The 26,162-nt window shown below is 38.9% G+C and overlaps 1 protein-coding gene across 6 annotated transcripts in view; it reads left to right on the top strand.

Annotated features, from left to right (window-relative positions):
• The window catches only part of rbms3 (RNA binding motif, single stranded interacting protein), a 250,701-nt gene extending 233,179 nt beyond the window's left edge, over positions 1 to 17,522 (top strand). For 5 of the 6 annotated variants that reach the window (XM_049480766.1, XM_022673722.2, XM_049480767.1 and 2 more), the window contains 4 exons: positions 5,291 to 5,401; positions 6,246 to 6,335; positions 10,916 to 11,043; positions 11,456 to 17,522. In XM_049480766.1, the coding sequence (XP_049336723.1) occupies positions 5,291 to 5,401; positions 6,246 to 6,335; positions 10,916 to 11,043; positions 11,456 to 11,459 (333 nt within the window). In that variant the 3' untranslated portion in view covers positions 11,460 to 17,522. Of the gene's footprint in view, positions 1 to 5,290; positions 5,402 to 6,245; positions 6,336 to 10,915; positions 11,048 to 11,455 lie in introns of those variants that run through there. The other variant, XM_049480768.1, reaches the window with a different exon arrangement.
• Positions 17,523 to 26,162: the final 8,640 nt, after the last annotated feature.

Genomic DNA, 26,162 nt, shown 5'->3' with positions numbered 1-26,162 from the left:
GACCTCCTCATTTCAGGGCAATATAATGTTTGGACCAAACAGATTGTCTGTGCAGCCTTCCTTGTGGCAACACTCAGAATGCAGCTTACACTTGCATTGTGTTATAAAATGCACAAATCTGCATTATTCAAACATCTGCATTGTGTGAAGTTTGTTTGGGGCTTAATGCAGCTATTTTCAGCTTGTGCTTGTTTTTGGACTTCTATTACCTTAAGCTTTCTCGTCCACATATGGAGTAATGAAGACATCAGTAAAGATAAATGTGTCAGTACATGTGGCAGCAACCCATACCCAAGCCATGACACACCGCCACCATGTTTCACAGATGAGGTGGTATGCTTCAGATCATGGCCAACCCATAGTTAATTTGGCTTTTGTTATGTTGAAAGTTTTAGCTTTGTACAGTAAGTAAATAAACTAATTTTAAACATAAAATTCAATGATAGTTCAATGAAACTTTTGACTGGGATTCCACCCATCTTGTTTTTTTAACTGATTGTAATGTTGTCATGCGATTACTAAGTGGAACAGGCAGTGTCTCCATATGAGGCCAAAGGATCAACAATTTAAAAAATTAAGTATTGTGGTAAAGATAAGTTAAAATTTACTGTCCTCTTATAAGAATGCAGAGGTTAAATGTTAAAAAAAAAATTTGGTTGCACAAATATGTCATTTAAAAATAAAAACCATCAATTGAAAAGGTTTTTTTACAGAACCAAATGTGGTTCTTCTGTTACACTGCCACATAAAAACCTTTTTATAAAAAATAAACACGTTTATTTGAAAGAGTGTAGGAATAGAAAGAAACAGGAGTGAGGCGCTCCCTCTTTTCTGCAGAAATCCTCTCTCAGTGTTGCTCAGGTTCTGCATGCAGGCCCTGTGGGGAATTGTATTAATACACACACAACACACACATACCCACAGCCCTTAATCATCTGTCTAAGTCCCTCACTGATATGGCTGTAAATGAGAGTGGAGAATTATTCCAAGTGGATCTCTTTTTTCCTCCTCTCATTATGGGAGCTTGTCGGGGGTGGGGTTGAGCTGTTAGCTGAAGGCCGCTGGCGCTGCGGAGATGACAGGCACAGCTCACACCGTGCAGCTCCAGCAGTTTAGCTCTGACGCCTAGATTAAAGACGCAGCTCTTCTGACGCCGAGTGTCTGCACAGTTTATTCTTTAAACACGCGTAATGAAAGTACGAGCACAGCTGAGCACCACACGCACACAGAGACGAGTGAGAACAGTGTGTGTGAGCATGGTGAGCACACGTGTGCATGAGTGTGTGTGTGTGTGTGTGTGTGTGTACATTTGTGCGTGGCTCTTGAAGGCTCTTAAAGAAACACTCAACTGTAAAAAGAAAGAAAAAAAAACACTGCAGTAGCTGACTGAAAATATGTTTCACTTATATGACTGTTCAAGGATGCTCACAGCTAGGCCACATATGATACATATTGAACATATGTGAAGAGTATTGAATGTACTGCATATGAAAAATTCATCAACTTGAAGTTTGCATTCACCAGAGAAAAGCTATGCTTCTTTTCTCTTGCAGTATAAAAAATAAGATAAAGACTATAAAGATCCAACCTATAGACTCTGCAAGACTTCTAAAGGAATGCTCCTAGTTTCTTGCAGGCAGAATGAAGGCTAAGAAATGTGAAGGCAGCCAACCACAATATCTTGAACTGCTGCTGACACAACATTGTTGGACAGCAGTATGCAATACACTTGAAGGAGAACACCGACTGGCTAGCAAGAGAAAACAAGACAAGAAAAGAGACAACCATATTCACCATGTTTTTTACACAGAGGGAATGTAGCCTCTGAAATCCATGCAGTGAACACAGACCTACACACCAGTAATCATACACACCTGGTGGGAAGCCATCAACAGCCCAACAGCAACTTGCCAAACCTGGGTATCGAACCCTCAAGTCAGTCCTCAATAACTTGGTGCTCTAACTGCTGAGCCCCTAAAGCAATTAAGCCTTTGCCAGCAATGGCAAAGGCAGCAGATTCTTTAAGTCCTGTAAGTTATTTGATGACACTACCATTGCCCAGTCTTGCTTTTCCAGAATATCCCACAGTCACTCTGTCCAATTAAAATCTGAGAAATTTAGAGACCAGATAAACATCTTGAGCTCATCTTCATGTTCTTTAAACTATGTCTGAACACAGTGTGGGCAATGTAGCAGGTCACATGTTTCTATAGCCATTATGAATATCTGTTGCCATGAAGGGATCTATCTAATATACAATAATGTTTAGGCGAATTGACATTCACATTAATGTCTGAATGCCTGATAAATGACATAGTGTATTCTGGTGGAATCCCTTCTACATACCTGGCTATTCACGTCATTAAATGTCAGGGCAACCTGGTATGGTGTTTTCCCAATTTTGTCCCATTTCAACCTCATTTCCAGTTTCTAATTAATAATTTGGATAACAGCATATGAGGTCTTCTATAAAGCTTTCTGAAGACATTGTGCCAAACTTGCCGCTTTTGAAATGTTAGAAGTTATGAGACGTTACCCTTATATATTTCTCTATTCTTTTGGACTGTGGGAGGAAACCCTGGGAGAAACACAGGGAGGACATGGAGACTTCACTCAGATAGGGTCTTGAACCGAAGAACTTAGCACTGAAAGACAAACATGATAACCACCAAGCTATTGTGCCAGCCAAAATATCATTGGGCATCATTAGCGTTATCCGGAGAGGATACGTTTTTCAGGGGGACGTCTGTGAAAAATATTTTACACTTCTAATCAGTGATTAAACTCTTGCATCTGGACTGCAATTGAAAAAAACAGGAGGACCAGTGAGTTTTTTGCCTTTTCTCGGTCACACGTCATAACATTAGTAGCCCCTCATTTCCATTCGCTGTTTTGTTTACGTAGATCTCCGTGGAAACGCGCATTCTAAGTGTGAAAAACAGTAGGTAATTCAGCCTGTAATTTTCTCAGAGGACGTCTGAGAAAAACACATACATGGTCAATCCGGACAGGAATTAAATCAGAGAGGACCCTGCATAAAAGAGAAATTACCCCAGGACCCCCTGAGAAACTAATCCCGTCCGGATAGGGCAGTTCACACACTTAACATTGAACACACTTGGAGGAGAACACTAACTCCCAATTCTGTGCCTAAACAGGGCTGAATGATGGGAATGAATAAAGCAGTACTGTAACTGCCTAAAGTGTGGCATCTGTTAGAAATGAACTATAAATATTTCAATGATAAATCCAAAGCTTAGATAAGTGTTCCACTCAGGATCCCCACTGTAAGCACTTTCATTTATGGACAGCATGGTCAGAAGCACAATATACCGACACTTTCCCCTCGTAACCATCATTAAAAAAATTCTGTTACTTGTACCACATAGTTTTCTGTCAGTTTAAACCAAACAGGATAGTCATCAATGCCACCTAGTGTTGATGAGCCCTGGGCTCCTAACACCCTGTTGCCCATTCAGGCACTCATTACTGCTGACTGAGAGCACCCCACAAGCCTTGCCATGTCTGAGATGCTCTGGCCCAGTCGACTGGCCTTAACAATGTGGCTGGCCCTTGTCAACGTCGCTTAGTACAAAGTCGCCAACTTCAAGAATTCAAAAATGTTTTATCTGACTAATATCAGCGAATCAAACATATGATAACAACAAGTTAATTATAAGTATACAGACATTAAAAGTTGTGTGTGCATTAAACCCACTCCCAACAACCTATTTCTCTGTAAAACAAAAAAAGCATGTGAATATAAGCAGGATATTAAATAGTTATCAGTAGATATTTTGCAGTACATTGTGATCACCCACTTCCCGTATTCCACGTCATAATGAAGTTAGTCCTACTAGCTGGAACTGCTCCAACTGGATTACAGAAAGCCATAGCAAACCAGTCCCAGCCAGCAACAGCAGATGCTATCACACAGCCTGAGGCAAATCCAGCACTGGCAGTCATGTAAGTGATAGGCTTCCTGACCAGTCAGAAACCTGACATGGCAGTCTCAGGCTCTAAAATATAAACCTGCCTCTTGATGCTCACAAGCAAAATACATGTGTACTTTTCAAGTGACGCAAGGCCTTTTGTTGTACAGCATAAATCTGCACTACTTTAGTCATCTTTACACGAACCAAATAAACACATTCATTGAAGTGTGTGTTTCTAAACAGCTCAGGTTTTAAAGGGTGTGTTATGCAGCCATGACTAAATTTCCCAATACTCCAAATTAGTTTTTGGCATCTGCAGCACATCACTAAAATCATCATTCTGTTACACATAGCAGCAGGTGATGCAGCAATGATAGGACAACATAATTATTTAAACAGCCTTATGTGGATTGGATGAATAAAAAATGACACCTACTTGACATCAGTTTTTTTTTTTTTTTTTCGAATTTGTCCTTTTTGATCATTCAAAAAGCATAACGCTTAAAGTAAATGTAAATTTAAACTCAAATCGACACTGACACTTCAGAAGAAGCTCCAAAGGACCAAACACTAAGTCCTGTGTAGCACACACATGAAGAAACGATCTAAACAGACGTATAGCAGGTTCACTCAAAAACTCCTAATAATGCATGCTTTGGACAGAGCTGTGGTTTCTCCAGGCATGACCTTCCTCTGCTCAAACGTCAGAATCTAACGACTTTTTGACAAACTGCCTGACCAAGAGCCCCCATGGAAATATTAATCGTAATCAGGGCAAGACATGAGCATAAATGTGTGTGTGTGTGTGTGCGCGCATCCTTTACCCCGGTTCTGCTAGACCAATCACCACTCACGCAAGGAGGCAACCAAAGTCTGGGGTGAGCAGTTACAAATTGCAGACGCTCGGTCTGTCTTTTACCTCACATGTGTTAACACTCGTGGAGCAGCATGCCTGAAACGTAAACACTGCCGCAGTGTGTGTGTGAGCACCGCCGCTAAGTGAGCAATGCATCATCTCTGCAGAAGTATGCATGACGCGCATTTGGATCGCATTATTTCATTTGTTGGAGTGGAACAACACACGTCTGGCCTCTTTAATAGGGCCCAGCTGGGGTGATCTGGATCGTTTCGTTGTGTGAAAGACAGAAAAGGAGAGAGTGAGCGAGAGAGAGAAAGAGAGAGAGAGAGTTTTGAGCCTGTGGGGAGCGTGCATGCATTACATTATGGGCATTAACTCTGAAGGTTATGCAGACATGAAACTGAATGGGTACTAATTTCCTCTTACCTTCTCCATGTGGTCTGACCTGTGCTGTACGTGTGTGTGTGTGTGTGTGTGCCTTTGTGCCCACCCACAGGGTGCTGTGATCACGCCAGCCATGGACCACACCATCTCCATGCAGCAAGCCAACATGATGGGGCCCCTCACCCAGCAGATGAACCATCTGTCCCTCGGCACCACTGGCACTGTACGTATCTCCCTCTTCACCATATACTACAAGCCAAACATCTGGACAAAACAAATTGAACTTACAGGACATCACAGAGAAGACTGAGTCTATTCACAGACCAGATTCATTTTACAACTGACATTGTTGCAAAGCAGCTTTACAGAAATCCAGTAAAACAGAAAATTCTACAAAACCTCCAGTGAGTAAACTTTGGAGTGGCAAGGAACATACAGATAATAGTTTTAAGGAGCTCAGATAATGTGACTAATGTGTGGCAAATGACTCCATAACCATTACAATTTAAAAGGAGAGAGCCAGGAGGTAGCGTAGACACGAGGGCACTCCCAAATATTATCCACAAACCTGAGTGATAACAGCACAAGCATCATCTCAGTTTACAGTACAACCTTACAATTGTCTATGTCTATTATTTTGCACAATAAGGATGCAGTAATGTAATGTATCCACCTCATTCTCACAGCCAGATGCTTCTTGACAGCTTGATTAAATCCATAAATATTAAAGACTTGCTATTTAGCCAACATTCAGTTCCTCACCTTCATAACTGCGTAACATAAACGTTAGTTTCATAGCAGTTGCGTAACGTGTACTGTATGATTCATACGAGTTGCATTATGTATAGCCTCAATATCTGAATAACAAGACACAGGTTTAAGGGGTCGTTTGACTTAATCAAAAACAGAGAGTTGAACTGGATTCACTAAAGAAGCACAAAGAAGCTGACGTCACTGCAAAGCAGTGCAATACTATGGGGGAAAGAATGGCTAGATAACAGCACTGCGCTGTCCAGTAAATCCTCTACACTGACTGGCCCTGACGAGTGTTCTTCCTCTGTTTGCAGTACATGACTGCGGCGGCTGCTGCAGCTCCTATGCAGGGAACCTACATTCCCCAGTACACTGCGGTGCCTGCCTCAGCCGTCTCAGTGGAGGTAAGCCACACTCTGCGCCAGTGCTTGTAGTATACTGTGTACTGTCGGCCGTCTCATCAGCTGCTCTTTAAATGTGATTTTAAACTGTAGAGGATGAGCTAATGTGCAGTAGAGTTTTACAGATTATTCGATATTAAATATGAACATCTGAGCAGGTTACCACCAAAAGTGATGGGATAGCAGTATGTTCTTCAGGGGATGGCTTGGGACCGCACTTGTACATGTTGTATATACATCTCTGTAAAAAAAAAAAAAAGAGACCACTTAAAAATGCTGATGATCACAAGCCATCAAACCAAGCTGAACTGCTTGAATTTTTGCACCTGGAGTGGCATAAAGTTATCCAAAAACAGTGTGTAAGACTGGTGAAGGAGAACATGCCAAGATGCACAAAAACTGTGATTAAAAACCAGGGTCATTCCACCAAATATTGATTTCTGATCTCTTAAAACTTTATGAATACAAACTTGTTTTCTTTTCATTATTTGAGGTCTGAAAGCTGTGAATCTTTTTTGTTATTACAGCCATTTCTCATTTTCTGCAATTAAACTCTCTAAATGAAAATATTTTTATTTGGAATTTGAGAGAAACGTTGTTTAAAACAACAATGTTAATTGTACTCGAACATATACCTATAAATAGCAAAATCAGAGAAACTGATTCATTTTTTACAGAGCTGTATGTTGCGCTCATAGCAAAACAGCGTAAATTACCAGAGTTTGAGTAAGGCCTGATAATGGGTGCCAGATAGATAGGACATATAATGTCCAAAGTTTTACGAGCATTTAACATTCTTCAATCTACAATGTCACATGTGTACGAGGAATATACATCATAGAAGACATTAGGTGCTAATGATTGTGACTGTTTGTGTCTGGATAGAATTGTCCATTCAGGTAGACAAAACAAATGTCTAAACCTGATCTGTACCAAAAGCCATTCCTTGATTTAAGTATGGCTTTGCTTGGCCCAACATCCCAGAAGGGCATAGAAACCAAGTATTCTGATTATTGTCTGTCCTATCACCAAATTGGTGCCCAAAAGCGTGGATTTAAAATCACTTCTAAGAGCACTTATATTTATTAAACCTTCTATTGCATAATTTTTGCACAATTAAGTCATTTTTACATTCAGGTTCTAAGAATGTATTGTGTATTAGTTACAATTTTGTTCCATTAGGGTTACTGTGTATCTCATGTCTCATAGTATCAGAACTCAAAAGTATTGTGAACTCAGGATCTGTGAATACTATCTACTAAATCTAATGAGCTACATGAAGCTGCATCAACCACTATCACAGGCACACATAACTTGTATAGTCTCCACAGAAACACAGTGAACATTAGAAATGGAAGCTTCATAAAGCCTAAAAGCACCCTTTCCAATGCCAAGCATAAGCTAAAGTGGTATAAATTGGGCTGTGCAGCAGCTGAACTGTATTCTCTGGAATGATGGAGCTCCATCCGATACCTTTGGGATAAGTTGGAGTGGCGTTTGTGATCCAGAACTAATCATCCAGCATCAGTACCTGAACCTCACTAATGCTCTCAGATCCTCACAGCAGTGTTCCAGAATCTAGTGGAAAGCTTTCCCTGAGGGGGAGAGATGGTTCCTGGAGCACAGCGAGGACAGAACTTTATTAATTCTCTGTTCTTCTATCTTCTTTGGCCATATAGTGCAGCTCATTATGAAACAAACAGAGAACTTCTGCTGAAAGTGCGGATTCTAAAGGTTCAGTCAATACTGAATGGGTGTTTATGTTTTAATCACCATTCTTTACATGTTTGCAATGTTTTTATCTCTTTAATTTCTCCTAAAATTGGAAGTGCCTTATGTAATTAAATGAAATCATAATTTATAAATAAGTGTGCATTATCAGAATAATGTGCTTTTTGTTTTTCACAACTTTCACAAACTTAACTTAAAATAAAAAAGATTATTCAACACATTTCTAAGACTTTAGACTACAGAAATCATATTTCTCCAGCTTATTCATTTAATATTTACAATTGTTGTTTCCTGTTTTGGGTCCATCCTGTCATGGCAACAATGTTAATAATCATGTAAATCTATACATTTCAATGTTATGGCAAACAAGACTAATAACTCCAGTCATTGAAGAGTTAATGAAGACCAGCTGGATTTAAAGCATGGTGTCTGAAATTGTAATTATGTGACTTTCACCAGTCTGGAACATTACTGAATCACTAGTACTCTCATTTTCCCCCAGCGCTCTGACACAGCTTCTCGGAAATATTAATCGTAATCAGGGATAGACATGAATGTGTGTCACTGTAGAATTCCGTTGTCAGGGATACAGTGATGAAATCTGTGCAGTTATATCATTTCCCAAAGTGAAATGACAGACGTGTATTTGAAACAGGAGGCCTTATGTTAGTTTAGTAATACGAAGGTCATCCAGTTGCTAGGAAATCAATGCTAATGGCCAGCTAATGAAAGACGGTAGCCATGTAATGAGACTCCGTCCAGAATCAACTGCCCTTAAATCTGATTTGAGAGCCGTATGATCGATCGACTTTACAACCAGAACCACCAGCCATGAACCAGACAAACAGACAAGAACGCACTGTTACAATCAGATTCCTAACAGAATAATTAAAGTAGATTTAGTGAATTTACTGAATCAACTTATTTCCTTGACATTAACATGTGGAATAAGAAATGAGGCTGAAAGTGGCAATCTGGGCAAACACTACACAGCTCTGGAAACAAATAAGAGACCACCAAAAATGATGAGTTTATTTGATTTTACCCAATTAGAAACCTTTGGAATATAATCAAGAGGAAGATGGATGATCACAAGCCATCAAAACAAACTGAACTGCTTGAATTTTTGCACCAGGAGGGGCATAAACTTATCTAAAAGCAGTGTGTAAGACTGGTGGAGGAGAACATGCCGAGATGCATGAAAACTGTGATTAAAAAATAGGGTTATTCCACCAAATATTGATTTCTGAACTCTTAAAACTTTATGAATATAAATGTATTTTCTTTGCATTGTTTGAGGTCTTAAAGCTCTGCATCTTTTCAGCAAATAAATGCTCTTAATGACAATATTTTGGGAGAAATGTTGTTTGTAGTTTATAGAATAAAAAACAATGTTAATTTTACTTAAACATATACCTATGAACAGAAAAATCAGAGAAACTGATTCAGAAACTGAAGTGGTCTCTTAATTTTTTTTCCAGAGCTGTATGTCCAAATGATTGTGGACAGTGCTACTGTGCTACTGCGTATTCTTTCCACTGAATGCAATCAGATTCTTACGGCAGGTTTCCAACATAGTAGAACTCCTTCACACAGAAACAATGAATGAGCAGGTGTCCCAATAATTTTGTCTATGCAGTGTTTTATGACTGTAACTAAGTAATGGACCATTGCTGTTACATTTTGATTGTATGTTCACCAACAAAAGTGTTAGTGAGGTCAAAATGTGAGAAATCCATTTACTCATTGCTGAGCCCTACCTCTCCTGTGGTACGCACATGAGGCATTACAGGGTAGGTGGCATCGTTTCCATTTTCGCCACCCAGTGGTGTGGGGTGGTATTGAGCCTGAAACCATTGAATGGTGCTAATGAAAAAAGAATGCCACCTGCTCTGGGGTGCTCATGTAGGTACCACAGGAGAGGTAGGGCTCAGCAATGACATCTGCATGCAGACCCTTAACACATCATTCCGCTGCTCCACAACACAATACTCTGGGCTTTATACCCCTCTACTCCCCCTACAACTGGTATTCGGCATGCATAGTGTCAAAAGGTTGATGTTTATCTGCACCAGAGTATCCTATTCTGTTGGTAGTACAGTACTCTACAGGGACTAGAAAATATGTTGTCCACAAATAATTTGGCATATAATGTACAGCTCTGGAAAAAAATAAGAGACCATTTAGAGAGATTTCTGAATCAGTTTATCTGATTTTGATATTTATGGGTATATGTTTAAGTAAAATTAACATTGCTTTATTCTATAAACTACTGACAACATTTCTCCCAAATTCCAATAAACATATTGCCATTTAGAGCATTTATTTGCAGAAAATGAGAAATGGCTGAAATAACAAAAAAATGCAAAGCTTTCAGACCTCAACTAATGCAAAGAAAACAAGTTCACATTCATAAAGAGTTAAGAGTCCAGAAATCAATAATAAGTGGTAGTTTTCATGCATCCTGGCATGTTCTCCTCCCCCAGTCTTACACACTGCTTTTGGATAACTTTAAGCCACTTCTGGCAAAAAATCAGGCAGTTCAGGTAGGTTTGATGGTTTGTGATCTTCCTCTTGATTATATTCCAGAGAAACTTTTTTATTAGATTTTTTTTTTTATAATTTGTAAGTGGTCTCTTAATTTTTTCCAGAGCTGTACTTGTTAAGTCAGACCTAATTAAGGACATGTTAAACATAAAGGTGGTAGCACCTGTACTTCAAAGCAACTGAATGCATGAAGGAATCCTATTAGCATGTATTCAAGTGCTTGATTTGGTCTCAGGTCTTTTCTGTCTTTACATTTTCAAACGCATGATTCTCAAATGGACTCTATATATACATTTCTTGTTCAGGGTGTGGTGACTGAGGCGTCTCCACAGAGCGTCCCTCCCTCTTCCCAGGATGCCAGTGGACAGCAGCAGCCTCTGTGTGTGGACGGCTCCAACGATCACGCACCCACCTACTCCTACCAGCCTGCTAAGTAAGAATCTTCTTATCTACTTATAGAAAGACTGACCATGTTTGTTGTTTTTAATGATTCTTAAAAACAGAGGTTCTTCACAAAAAACATTTTAGTTAAGAAAAACAATGAATTGGTGCCAAACCTTTTTATTCTGTGGAGTTTCTTCACATCCCCCACATCTCATTTACATAAACAGTTCTTTAAACAACCATCTACTGAAATAGAAAAGTGGTTCTTTGGTGGCATCACTCCAGAAACCCTTTTTGGCACCTGAATTTTAAGAGTGTGCATGCCCATTTCAAGTGTTATTGCTCTCTATTTTATCAGAGTCGGTATTGTTCTCAACATTTCTTTCTGTTTCAATCTCTTTCACCCCACTCTGGCTGATTCCTCCCCGGCCCGTGTTCTTCCTGTTCCCTCGTGCGGTCAGATAACGGAGGAGGAGGAGGGGGTGTTTGGGTGACTGCGTTGCCTTGAGATTGGGGGACTGTGCTGGGGACGAGGAGGACGAAAGGAAAAGCTGAACAGAAAACGTTTGTGTCCGCCTTTGCACAAGCACCAAAAAAAAAAAAAGAAGATGGAGACGGAGGAGAAGACTATATCAGACACCTGGATGAAGTGGGAGGAGCCTTTAAAAGCCACCATCATGGTTTAAAAAGAGAAAGATATGCAGTCCTGGAGTTTGAGCTAAATGGCTAAATCTACAACTTTACAAAACGTTTCCTTCATGAAGTGATGAAATTCAAACAAGTACAAAGTTTTCCAGTTATTTTCTGAATGTGCAGGTAGGTTTTCAGCTACAGTGAGTTTTCTATTAGACGAGGAAGCATGTTTCTGTGAGAGAGGGAGAGAGAAAGAATGAAAGAGTGAAAAAAAGTCTTCCTCAGATTCTAAGCTACTTTTACTTTTCATTTTTTATGAGTTAGATTTTAGTTTTCTAGAGAATATCAATGTTTTATCATCTTTGTTGCCTTAATTTTGAGAAACGTCCAAGACTTTTCCCAGTCGAACGTCTTGAAAAGAAAAAATGGAAAAAAAAAAACTACAAAAAAAAAACACCAACAACAAACTGTCTGAATGGACTAATGGAGGGATGCGAGGCCTGGGGCGGAGTAGCACCCTGTAATAGTACCTGTACAGAGGAGTGAGAGAGGTCTTGTGAAGACGTTTTAAATTATCCGTGGCGACTTTGTGTTAAAAGAGAGGACAGTCAAATTATAGTGATGTGTTTAAAGAGAGTTGCATTTTTTTAGAAAAAAAAAGAAAAATGTTAACCACTGCATCCTGGGAAATGCAGTTTATTGTGTAGTGCAGATCATTTTTAATGGCATTATTGTTTTTATCTGCAATATTTTTTATGAGCTTTAAGGTGTTTTCAGCCTGCTTTGCTTGTTTCATTGCCAGAAAAAAAAAATACAAAAAATACAAAAAACTAGGACAAAAAAATATATTGGCAGCGCAAAAGTACGTAGATAGGAGCTTTTGAATTAAAAATAAAGAAAAATGTGTGCAAAAAGCAATAGTAATAGGAAATTGTTGACAATTTCTTTAGTCTTTCTTAGCTGTGGATCAAATGCAGCCCATGGATGGCATATTTTATACCAAAGATGAAGAAACCCCGTAGAGACAGTGGAGTAGATCGATTTCTTTTCTATCTGATATTTTTTGGCCTTGTTGTTGTAGTCTCTGTGTCTCTGACGTATTGGTTTGACCTTGATGGCCAAACTGGTACTTTCAACTTTCAATGGGTGGGGGGGTGGGATGGAGGGTAGCTGTGGGTTTCTTCCACTTCCTTCCACTGCTGCAGCTTTTTCTGCCAATCATTCTGAACTCAGACTCGGATGCAGAGTGATGGTGTGTGTTGCGTGTTGAGTGTGGCATCTCCCCAGCAGATGGCATCAGAGAAGCTGCAGAAGGAGGACCCTGTTTCCTCTCAGCTCAGCATGTGGACACTGTATATCTCTGTCACGGCAGCACCGGCTCACTGACTCAAGCGCTTTCAGTCTTGTTTATTGTGCACGGGTGCATCGTCATCATCAAGGAAATCTTCTACATACCCAGTGTGGCTAACACGTCATACGCAGACTTTACCAAAGTAGGACAGGCTCACTTGTGTGTATTTAAACTCTCTGCAGTTAGCTACCTCAATTTAACGCTGTTCCACCGTGAGGAAACCATATAATGAAGAGGTTAGGAATTTCCAACTGCTTTCAACTACCTGAGAGATGAATTTCAGCTTTGCTTTGGCGCAGATGGGGAAAAAAATAAATAATTTGCTCTTGTGTGCTAGAATATACAGTTTGTGCAGTAGGTGATGCCATGATGCAAGAGTCCCACTTTAAACTCTTTGGGGTTGACAAACACGACAACAATTTAATTTGGATGTTTCTCAATGTTTCAGATTATATTTTTGTGATAATATATGCCATGCCGTGTCCAATTGGTAGATCTGTAATTTGTGGATACTTGCATCTCTTTCATTTTTTTACATTACATTTGGCAGATGTTTGCCTATGTTTTGTATGAAATTGACCAGTGGACACATTTAGGAAATCTCTAAGGACTAAGGACAGTGCTGTGCTGGAATGCTCATTAAAAGCATGTATAACACATGGCTGATTTGTAAAGACGCTATCGCTGTATCATATTCGGGTTCTATGCTGAAGATCTGCCCGACTAAGCATAAAGATCTGTTGGACAAATGATATTAAGTAATATTAAACCCTATCCGGACAAGATTAGTTTCTCAGGGGGACAACTGTGAAAGATATTTCACACTTGTACTTAGTTTTTTGGCTTTCTCTGTCACATGACATCGCGTTCAGTAGCTCCCCCATTTCCACTCACTGTTGTGTTTATGTGGACCTCCGTGGAAATGCGCGCCCAAAGTGTAATTAAGGTGTGTGGCAGTGGAAAAAAGCTAATTTGTTAAACACGAGATGACGAAAATCAAAGATGTGAGTCTGGACAGGACTAAAATTTCCTGACAATCGTGGAATTAATGTTCTGAGAGGACGTCTGAGATAAACACATCCACGTTCGTTTTGGACAGAAATAAAATCACAGAGAACCCCCCAGGAGCCCCTGAGAAACGAACCCCGCCTGTATAGGGCTTTAGTCAGCTAAACATTATATTGGAATAATTAAAAATATGATTTAAAACTAAATTGAAACTGGTAAACTTGTTAATCACTTAAAATCATGAGTTTTCTTTAAAAAAAAAAAACATTTAATTGGCTGTTCGGGTGCAATTTACATCAAGTACAAATTATTCCACAATTACACAATGTTAACTAAGTCTTTAGTAATTTCCTAACTGGCCATTGGTCACTTCTACAAAAATGGACACAGATGGACACAGAAATCACCACCAGTTAGACACAACAGGAGGAAGAAAATGAGTTTCTTAACTGTGCCGTATTATTGGTAATATATTATTAATCGAGAAACAATGACTTGACTAGCTATTCTTCAACCCCAGTGGGTTCATTATACCACTATAAACCATTTTGAAATCTGGCAAAAATCCCACTGCTAGCAAAATCATAAATTCACTGTGTGGAAGTGGTGAGAAACAGCTATGTATCATAGTGGAAACAGGTGGTTACTCCAGTCTAGTGCCTTGTTACAAAGCAATGAAGAGCTAAATCTGTAAACCAGAGAAAGACATACTTGACATTCCCGTAGTTTTAGGCTATATGCCATCCTTAATGCTCTCACATCAGCTTTGCAAATTAGTTAATCTTCATATGAGAATAAAGTAAAGGCTTGGTTAGTGGATGTTAGTCTTGATTTCATGTTGAATAGGACGGCATGATTTGATCACACTAACTCACATGTGCTCTACAAGGAGTTTAAATACACATAGTGACATGTAGGTGGACGTTCTTATTGTGCTACATCAACACATTCCTTCATTCACAGCTTCTTTCACGGTTAGTGTTATTTCCAAGGTTCTTCTAAAGTAACTTTCTTTGGAGGAGTGATATCCTTATACGTCTTTTTCCTCTTTTCTGAACTGTAGGAAGCTATTTCTCTTCTACACATAGTATGATCAGAGTTTTGTTGGTTGGTTTGTTGATGCACGTTGTTTTTTTTTTTTTTTAAGCTCATCTCTCATTGTCTCTTTACAGAGGGGATCTCTGGGTGCTAAACCGTTCTGCTCCTTAGCAGGCATGCTCTGGGTAACATGGTGATGAGTCAGCTATTAGAGGTCAACAGCAGAGGTTAACAGCTATGCTGGTTGACTTGTAGTGACAAGTGTCTTTTTTTTTTTATATCTGCGATTCAAAGTTGAGACTGCCGTCATGGTAGGACCTATGAAGACAGTTTCTCAGTAGCCTACTGGTCACAGAAATGGTCTAAAGAGTCTAAAGAGGACTCGTGGTGAGTGTGAAGGATACATCAGCTGCGTCCTCAAAATCACTCCCAACATTTCTAGGCTACTTATGAAGGATTCCTCAGTTTGGAAAAGCCTTCAGTGAGGTAGCGGCCAAGAAACATAGCCCACCTCTGCTGCAGTCTTGGCTTTGGAACGCAGCTTGTGTGTTCTCCCCTTTCTGATGTTGCTAAAGCTAGCTGCTAGCTGCTGATTGAGATTGAGACAATGCAGTACCGTAGAGAGAAATACCATCAAAAAATATTGCCATTGAGTGATCTGAATAAAGTATGTTGTATTTGGGGTTGGGCTGTGGGCCTTGGGGTGGGGGGTGGGGACTGTGGGGAATGTGGGAGCTTCTTTTTGAGGGGTGATGAATATGATGAATCCTTTTTACCATGCGTCTCGACCAGGATAATATGTCGGCTACATTGTAACGCCTCATCAGTGAGAGTCAAGAATACACTAAACATAGCTCTGATACAATGTGGAGGCCACACTACAGCTACACGTTTTTACACATTTCTTGGATAATTAAGATATTTTAAAAAAGGAAACTTGGTCTTTAGCTAAAGATTTTGATTCTTTTCATTTTTTTTTCTACTGCCTTTCTGGAGAGTTCATTTTATCATGTAATTGCTGCTATCAAGCATTCAGTATTGGAGGGCCAGAGTGGCACATGGAAAGAGATTACATGCTACATACTGCTGCTTAATCAACAACCATAAGGAACATAAGGTTTTAGGAAGTGTGCAGCAGCTTTTACAGCACACGTATCAGAGAACAATTGTATGTAATGAAGGGTTCTAAAGGGCCCGAAAGCCCCTTTTAAGGCTCATTTATGCTCACTTTACGCTCAAAAATGAATATGTCTGTTTTAAATGTTGGAGCCATCACTGTGTCTTTTACTTTGGAATGGATGATAAACAGTACTGTATGTTCACTACAGGGCAGTTCAGAGTCAAAAGATTTTTTTTTCTACAAGAAAGCTATTGACTCCAGTGATACTGCTCCATTCAGTCGGGATTTTAATGCTTTCAGGCAACATGCGGATTCAGGTTAAATGCAGATTAAATGTATACGAATCAAAGGCTTTGTCCATATCTGTAATGTTTTTTTTTTACCAGAGTATTTTCTTTGTAGTGTTTATGTGGCAGTGGCCATGTTGGTTGGAACTCTTGGGTCCACTGCCCCAACAATTTCCAATGGTACTGCTTCATTCCATCCATATCCATATCCAGTGATATTCCAGAGAACATGCACAAATACGGAAGAAATAAAAGCAAAGTACAGACCAATAAATGACTCTGTCCCAATCCATAATAAACACTGAGCATAAATGAGTCTTTAAACATGGCACATATGTAGGGAGCTGCTCGAACCTGTGCAAACGCACTTCTCATTCTGCCGTACTGCCGCCTGCAGTTAGTGTACTGTACTCTTCGGTTCCTAATGGGGTTCCCACACTGTAAAACCCAACAATCAGCCAACTTAAATAATTCACACACTTCTACACAGCTCCGAAGGACGTCTTATTCTTAGAGCTAACGATTTCCAATAATCGTTTGTTTGAGAAAGCTCATTGCTGGCTTTTGCAGTGCTCTTGCTGATGAAGCCTGCTCCTCTTTTGTAACACTGCACATTTCATTGGACGTTAGGATGGAGTCTCACATTGTGTCTTCAGATCTGTTCGACTGTCACAGATAATCACGTAGTAAGAATGTGTTCATTGACCTATCAAAGACCTCCGGCTTTAGCAATGGGAGGGTCATGTAGTGTCAGCATGGGAAAAAAAAAAGTAAAAAAGAAGAAAATCACGTTCTACCAAATTCAGCCAAAACAGCAAAACCTCTATAAGAAATTAACTTATTGACAGAGGAAATAGAAGACTATTTATAAAAAAAAATCTTTTTATTTGTACAAGTGTTGTTGAAAGGATTACGAAAGTGAAAACAGTTCTAGGATGCTATTTTTTTTTTTTATTTGCTGCACATTCATGCCTCCCGTGTGTTTGAGTCGTGATCCTGAGAGTTTCTGTAAATCAGTGGATGTCGAGTTTAAACTTCTGTTTTATTATTTTACTTTCAATGAAGCTTTCAATAAAAAAGGTCAAAAATAACACTGTGCTCACTTGTCTTTTTTTACATGACGCATCTCTTTTATTTCATGAATATAACCGCAGATGCACCAGAACTGCAGCACAATAACACACTATAGGTTTTTTATGGTGTTCTTTTAATATTTTTATAATAGCCTTTATAAGGCCTTTATATACCACCTGTAAATATTATTCCATGTAGTGAATTCTTATAAGATATAACTTTGTTCTCCAGTGGTGAACCAAGAATGGTTCTTTATATTGAGTTAAACACTTCTATAGATAATTATATATAAAACTAAAAAGTTTTCACTTTTCCCCTCCTGAAGTCTAGGAGAACCCTTAGTAGTAAAACAGGTAATATACCATTTTAATGCTTTAAAAGAGTGCACTCTAAGCACTTTTTAGTAAATGCAGGGGTTCTATATGGAACCATGACAACTCAAAGGACCATTCAGATGCCTTAATGTTTTTTTGTTTTGTTTTACCTGATGAAGGCATTCCTAACATTGACTAGATAATAAAGTTGATTACATATCACATTGTAATTTTTTTTTTGCATGGAACTAAAATGGTTCTTTTATGCCATTAGTTACATTTGAAAGATTTATTTATTGTTTTATTTGGATCCTCATTAGCTGCTCTCGCAATAGCAGCTATTCTTCCTGAGGTCCAACCGACATAACATACATAACAAATACAAATGGTATTATGTAACCTAATGCAACGTATACATTTTTGTTATGTATGTTATGTTCTGATTTTACTACAAAGTAAGACTTGATGTTGATTAAAATATTTTTATAGTTGGCTCTGTAGCAATTTTAAAAGTTTTCCAGGATTTTGTATTTGGAGAATTCTATATAGAAACCTTCTACGTATCGTATCTTTTCGAATGCTTACACTATAGTAATTATTTTACAGATATTTTAAAATAATGGTCATTGATTTTTTTTTATTATTATTTAAATAGAGGAAAATGGATATGAGTAATGGGGCAGTATTGAGTAGTAGCCGTTGTGCACTGTATATTCAGTAGTAGGAACGTCTGGGTGTAATTTCACTAGGAGACCAGTTGAGGGGACTATAGATGCAGAAATTCAGAGCACTTTAAATCTGCAGCATATTCACATATACTGTACATAGGCCCACTTGAGTAAGAGCAGAATGGAGAATGGAGCTAGTGTATGTTGATGTTGCAACAACTTTATAGTACAGATGTTTTTTAAACACTGCAATATGTAGCACTTTTTCGATTAAATATATGCTTTCGGACAAGATGTGACAGACAAATGCAACAGCAGTATAGTCCTATGTTTGAAGAAGGCTTGCTTTAAAATCATATAAAAGGCTCATGCACAAATAGCTTAAGTTTGTTTTTAAATTAAATGTTAAAAAGGTTTTAAATGTATGACTACTGCATCTCAAAAAACTTGAATAACATTGAAAAGTTACTTTTTTTAAGTTTAATTCTTTTATTGTTGATGATTATGGCTTGAAAACCCAAAAATCAGACTTAATGTAACACAGTGGATCAACACCAGCAGATGACATGTTTCTCCAAATCATAACTGACCATCAGTAAATTTTGCATTTAATTTGGAAATCAAGGGACCAGAGTCTGGAGGTTCTAATTTTTTTCTATTTATATATATATTGACTCATCAAAATGAATCCTAAACTTCTGAACTTAATTAGTAATTATTTATTAGTAATAAATAAAGACCTTTCTGACATCAACCAATCAAACTATTACTGTAGCCAGTCAGCAGTACTAAGCTTCTCTCCCTTCAGAGACAACAAACACTCTGAAAGTGCCAGCTACAGTTTTCAGAGTTGAATTAATTAATGCGGTTCTGCTCACACAGCTACAAGAAGAACAAGTTAATTGGGTGCAGCATTAGCGATGATGCTGTCAGCATAATCTGGAGTTAAGTTGGAGGAAGAGCATTATTTGGATTTAAGGAACTGTTTGTACTGTTATGGCATGAATGTAGCCAAGTATTGAATCTTTTTTTTTCATACTTTTTTTATAAATACTGTGCACTTTACTAGTCACATATGCCACATTGCAAATATTGTTCTTTCTGAAACCCAAAATGGTCCTTTTATACCATCACTTAACTCTTTTTTTTCATGACTGGAATTATGTAACGTTATACAGTGCACATTACACTTTGTATAATACATATGTTTATATATATTATTTTTTTTTTTTCTTTACAAAAATGAATCATTTTTTCAAGTTTGCAGCTTTCGCTGCAGCTTTTTCCCATAATTCAAAAAACAATTTAATCTCTTTATTTTTATGTGCTGTCCAGTTTAGAAGGTAGATTACTTATTTTTTATTTATACCAATATATGGATTAAATCTATCTCTCCCTCTTTCTCTTTGATGCACGGACATGCACACGCACACACATTGCTGAGGTGGAATATGGAGCTAGCATTCATTTCCACCATCATTTTACATTGAGTGAGTTGCTTTTGTTCTCAGTTGCTTCCACTTTGTTACAATAGCACTGACAGTTAACTGTTGAATATTCAGTAGTGAGGTAAATTTCAATACAATTTTTTTGTGTGCATGACTTTACTACATGTATCATCTCAAATGTTATCTCAAACATTTGGATTAAATGTGTAGATAGTGTACATACATGCAGTTGCTGCAGTTATACAGTTCTTTATCACTGAAGAATTAAGTATTAGAAGAATGTTAAAGTTGAGTACAAAAAAAGTGATAAAACATTGTAATTTCAGTTTGTTTTAAGCTCTGGGGTTCGTGTACAGCACGATCAGCAAGCAGTGTATTCCCTTCTTCAGTACCGGCAATAGTGTGGAATTGTTATCGATCGTGATAATATATCATTAAATTGCCGTCCCCTACATGGGAGTATAGTGAAGTATAGAGACTGCATAGAAAGAAAGAAACGACACTCCAACGGAAAGAATGAGGGGTCAGTAGACCCTGCCCCATGGTACAGTGGCCAATGACCCTCCACGCCTGGCTTCCTCCTACTCGCTCGAGACGGATCGATAGAGAGATTGTTCTTCTACACAAGTGACTGTTTCAGGCCTGCTGCTGACCTGCTGCCCTTTCCTCCCTACGTTCAAACCCCATCAGCCTCCCCGCCCTGCGCATACAATACTCATCTTCATATCTGACATTTGGAGCAGCAAAGAAGCCAGAGACATTCTTCTTCGTACAGTAGAGGATCTGTTCTCCTTTCCAGAAGATCGATTTTTTTTTTTTTATCTCTGTCGACAGCCTAAATATTCCCTTATTTGGTTTGTTTGTGGAAGTGTTAATGCCTGAGGCAGAAACATTCTTTAGTCCGCAGATCAGTTTACCAAACGTCTTCCTAAATACATGGACGGCTAGCTAGAGCTGTTGTGCTTTAATGAGGCCAGCTTTAAACCGTGCTTTAGAGAGAGCGCTGGGTGCAGAGAAGTGCCGGGCTCTGGTATGTGTGCTATGACTGTATACACAACACTCTTGTTGACATGTGGAGCATATGTCCCTCATAAATCACACAGCAACTCAGCTTCCTGTATCAAATGACTGCCCATCCTAGCAGCCTTTAGCACACTTTCCAGCATCTTGCCTTCCCCCAGTTTCCAGAGGCTCTCTTGTTCTTTTCCCATTGGCCGTGACAATCTCGCCGCAGCTCAGAATCCATGGGAAATCTGGGTAAATTACAGGAGTGCAAGTCAAAGGCACAATAAGCTTGTCTAAGTGGAACCATTCAAAGGATCACAACAGGAAAGGCAGGATATAGAGTAAGATGATGAGATCGCCACATGTAAAGATTCAGGAGCTCCTAATCGGCAGCTGCTACCCGTTTGAACTTCACTCAGTCAGCCTGCTGTTCAATTTTGCTAATAACTGAACGTACAGTATTATTCCCACATGCGAGTTTTTCCGAACCTAACATTTTTCTGGATTTGAGAAACACACACATGCAGTCAAAACTGATTGTTCTTACCTGCCCAGACAAGCTTAGTGTGAAGCCTCTGTAGGAAGGGAAAGGAAGCATGCATGTCTGTCTGTCGGGTGTGCTCGCCAAAGCAATTATCAGGAAGCTTGAGAACTTTTTTCTTTATTTACATTTTTATTTCATATTTTTTGCAGACACAGCTTTGGAATAATTTAGGAGACCACTTCATTTGAATCAGTTTCTCTGATTTTGCTATTTAAATGTATATATTTGAGTAAAATTAACATTAATGTCATTTAGAGCATTTATATTCATAAAGTTTATATTCATAAAGTTTTAAGAGTTCAGAAATCAGTATTTGGTGGAATAACCCTGGTTTTAATCACAGTTTTCATGCATCTTGCAATGATCTCCTCCACCAGTCTTACACCCTGCTTTTGGATAACTTTATGCCACTCCTGGTGCCAAAATTCAAGCAGTTCAGCTTGGTTTGATGGCTTGTGACTATCCATCTTCCTCTTGATTATATTCCAGAGGTTTTTAATTTGGGAAAATCAAAGAAACTCATCATTTTAAAGTGGCCTCATTTTTTTCCAGAGCTGTATTTTTATCCCAGAATTATTGGGCCCTCTGGATAGGGGTGCTAGTCTATAGCACAGTCCCACACACACTTCTTCCCTCACACTTAGAGGCAATTTAGCATAGCCAATTCACCTACCATGTGTGTTTTTGGGAGGTAGGAGGAAACCAGAGCACCAATTGGAAACCCACATGAATAATGGAAAAACACGCCAAACCAAGGCAAAGATCAAACCCACAGTTTCAGGCCCTGACACACTTTAAACATTTGACAATATGCTGCATCATTCTATATCAAGAAATAAGATAAATATTAACTTCAACCATTTAACATTAATATTTTAACAGCTAAAAAACGTTGTAGCTCAAATACAAGATTTTGTAGGCCCAAATATGTCAAATTTTATGAAGACAACCCTCCTTATTGGTGATTTCAGCCACTTTAAGGTGTACCCACTTCTGACAATGGCAAACAAAGCTTGGAAAATCTCCATAGAGAAGCATTGCCAGTAGAATGGGATGCTCTGAAGCAGCTGCACATTAGCCTAAGATCACTATGAACAATTACAAGCATTAGCCAACATTGAGCTGTGGAGCAGTGAAACTAGCTGTCACTACAACAAAAAAGGTTACTCTAGTGAAGGACCCTTCGTATGAAGCAGAGAAATGCAGTCTAGGTTTTGAGAATGTATACCAAAATATATTAATATGCCAGTTCTACTAAGTTGGCTGCAGCCTATGCTTTAAGACAGCTACTGTCTTGTCTGGAGTGGTAGTGCTCCATCCAGTCCCATTTTACCCATTACACCTACCACTTAAGGGTTGGGTGTCCTTATTTGTGTTGAGATAGAGGGATAGGGTGAATTGTTGGGGTTACATGTTCCTCTATAATGAGAGAGTTATCAGAAATCACCAAGAAAGATAGTGATACATTGTAATAACAATTGCATTATCTTCGTGTAATGTAGTTTCAATGCATTTCTTCATAACATGTAATAAAAATTCTGTCCTTCATGTGCTTCATGATTTAGAGTAGAGCGGGTAATTTTGAAAAGAAGCTAATAAATAGCTAACTCCAGCTCCATGTCATCTAGGAATTAGAAGTGGACTATAATATATAATTGTTGCTTCTCCTAATTGCCTCCCTTACATTTGAAGAGATATAATGCCCTAAACTTGACCAAAGTGCTGCTTTGAAGTTGCTATAAGAAAGGCATTTTGAAAACTTATCATTTTATTTGAAGGGTTGTCCCATTTCTTTGGGTAAGGATTTTAACCACTTTCCACTAAAGTGTGATATTTTAAAATGGAGGTCAGTGATTGGTGTGGCGCAGTGGATAACACCACTGCCTGCTTATGACCTACCATATCACCACCACAGACTGGGGTTCAATTCCTGGTCTGGGTAACTATACTGCTCTAAACTAATAAGAGTCCTTGGGCAAGACTCCTAATATTACATTGGCCCACCTCTGTTTTAGGAACAACCTTGTAAGGCACTCTGGATAAGATTGTCAGATTAAAGCATAAATAAAATGTAGTAAATGTACAAATGAGAAATGGGAATGGGCGTTTGAAACATTAGATGAGCAGGCATTCATAAAACCTTTGGACGTACAGTACGTATATTGTACTGATAGACCTCATGACCTGCGCCTTATGTAAAATATTGTATGAGCCAAGAGTCATTCCTCATAAATCGTTGAAATTTAATACATCTGTTCCTTTGATTACTCCATTTCTTCACCTTCTACAGCCTTTATAGTGGAACAGAGAGCAGGCCAAGAGCTTGACAGGCCAAGCTTCTCTAAGAGAGAGCTCAGAGCTCAGCCTGTGAAGACCTTTGAGGAGCTGGCTGTAGAAGGCAGTGCAGCGATTTGTTTAGGACAGAGCCAGTGAGCCAGCAGTGAGTGTGAGAGGGAGACTGGCAGCTTCGCCAGAGCCTCCTCGCCAGCTGGCTGAGCTGTTTTTGCGATTACCTGCAGACCACAGACTTGGGAGAGTCTTGGAAACCTGGGGGAATGTTTCTATGGTAACTTACTGAGTTGTGAGCAACCTCGGCTGGCATCCTGGACTAACCCAATGAAGCCCAGCACTCGTATTGTCTCTGGGTTCTGGCACTAATCTATGGATGAGAAAGCATGGAGAGAAATGGCCAGAGAAGCCAAGATGCCACAGTTAATTTTCCGGTATGTCTCAATGAGCCTGAACAACTGTTTTCTTCATTAATTTATATAGCCTTCTCTCTCTCTCTATTTCTTTCAATTGCCATTTTTCTGTCTTTCTCAGTTCTTTCTTAAGCCAAAACCCTCATGTTGGATTGCAATGATATTCAAAAAAGATAAGATAGGTTACCAGGGACAATAAATGATGTGGGCAATAAAGTACAGTAGTAGTGTGTAATGCAACATGCCAGATGTCTCAGCATGTAGTTGTAGAGGTTCCTAATAGTGCCTTATGATAATATTTCCTGTGCAGCTTAAATATTCCCATAGTACCTGCTGATTTTGCAGTAGGGGTGGAGTATTGATAATGCTTCCAAACAACATCCCCCACTTTTTAATAGGGTATTGGTCTGGTAATGCAGCTCACCATAACATAGCATCTTTGTCTTTAAGGCAAGCCCTTGAAATGGCAGCAGTATGTGTACAAGCTTTGCCATGTTGGAATATTGCACAGGAGTGAGCGTTTAGAAAAGGAGGGGTCACTGGTTGTAGGCCCTTATTAACACAACATTGGCCAAGTGTATATAATGAAGACCAAAGGCTATCTGAGATTGTATGAAATTGCACCACATAGCTTGACCTCAGAACCTCTTGAAATGTTCATGGTCTTGACTACTGCACTTAACCCTCCTGTTATGTTCATTTGTCAGGAACAGCAATGGTGTTCCGGGGTTAATTTGATTCGGTGCATGTTTAATTATCCAAAAGATGTCTAAAACCCCAAAAAATCCTAACAGGCAGTGTAAATATTTCATTACTAACTCCGTTAATAATTATTCTATCAATATTTAGTGCAACTGTGTTCCTTACCTCTGACAGGTAATGGTTCATTGAGGATAATTCACTTGTCTTTCATAAAAAAATACGTGTTCAAACTTTTTTAATGTTTCATTACTTTATTACTTTTGAAAGACCAACATATAAAACAATAGTTTACATAACATTGAAATATAATATTGCAATTTTGTTTTAGTTTTTGTTTTTGCAGGGGGTGGTTGCAAATATTTGAGATGAACCATTTTCATATTATATGTTGATAAAACGGTCAAATTGACCCGGAACATAACAGGAGGGTTAAGTTAAACCTGCTAGAACAGGACATTTTGGCAGTTGTTTCACAGGTTTCTATTAATAAATGTGAAATTTTTCTGTCAAGAACATTGCATATCTATTAATTACCTTTAACAAACATTTTATTTGTTTTATTAGTTATCTAACCTCCAAAGCCTCTCAGAATTGTTCGAATAAAGATCATTTGTTTATCCTTTTAGGTTCATGGTAACAATAGGGTAAGCGCAGAAGCCCAGGCGCCCCTGTCCCCAGCACATTCCACCAGCTCATGCTGGGGGATCCCCGAGCGCTTCCAGGCCAGCTGGGAAATACAATCCCTGCAGCAAATGATCTGGGTCTTTCCCTGCATCCTTTCCCAGTTGGTCGTGACCAATACACCTCTTACAGGAGACAACAAGGGGGCCGACCTTATCGCATGCCTGAACCACCTTTTAATGCTGAGCAGCAGCAGCTCTGTCCAGGGGCGTTGCCTGGGTATCTAAAGATCAGATATTAGTGAAAGGACCTCTGATCTAAGGTATCAGAGGTCTCTGATCTCCTCTGAACATTACACAGGCCAAACTTTAAATTTCAGCCGTCCATAAACATCACCTTCATACAAAGAGAATATTACTGATGTACAGCTTTGTTGATTAGTTACTAAAACGAGGGAGCATGATATTTGTCAGTAACAGTATTTACTTAAATAGCTGAATCATGCTAACAAGCTGATATTAGTCTAACTTAATTAACTCAATAACAGCATAATATTTATCTGCAGCTTCTGCTATAAACTACTGCTACCGTTCTGAAAAGACAGATACCTGAAACAGCGCTATGGCTGACTCTGGGGGCAGACCTTTCCTTTA

This window comes from Astyanax mexicanus, chromosome 6, assembly GCF_023375975.1.
Source record: "Astyanax mexicanus isolate ESR-SI-001 chromosome 6, AstMex3_surface, whole genome shotgun sequence".
Classification (NCBI taxonomy): domain Eukaryota; kingdom Metazoa; phylum Chordata; class Actinopteri; order Characiformes; family Acestrorhamphidae; genus Astyanax; species Astyanax mexicanus.
This window is presented reverse-complemented; position numbering and strand designations above follow the sequence as displayed.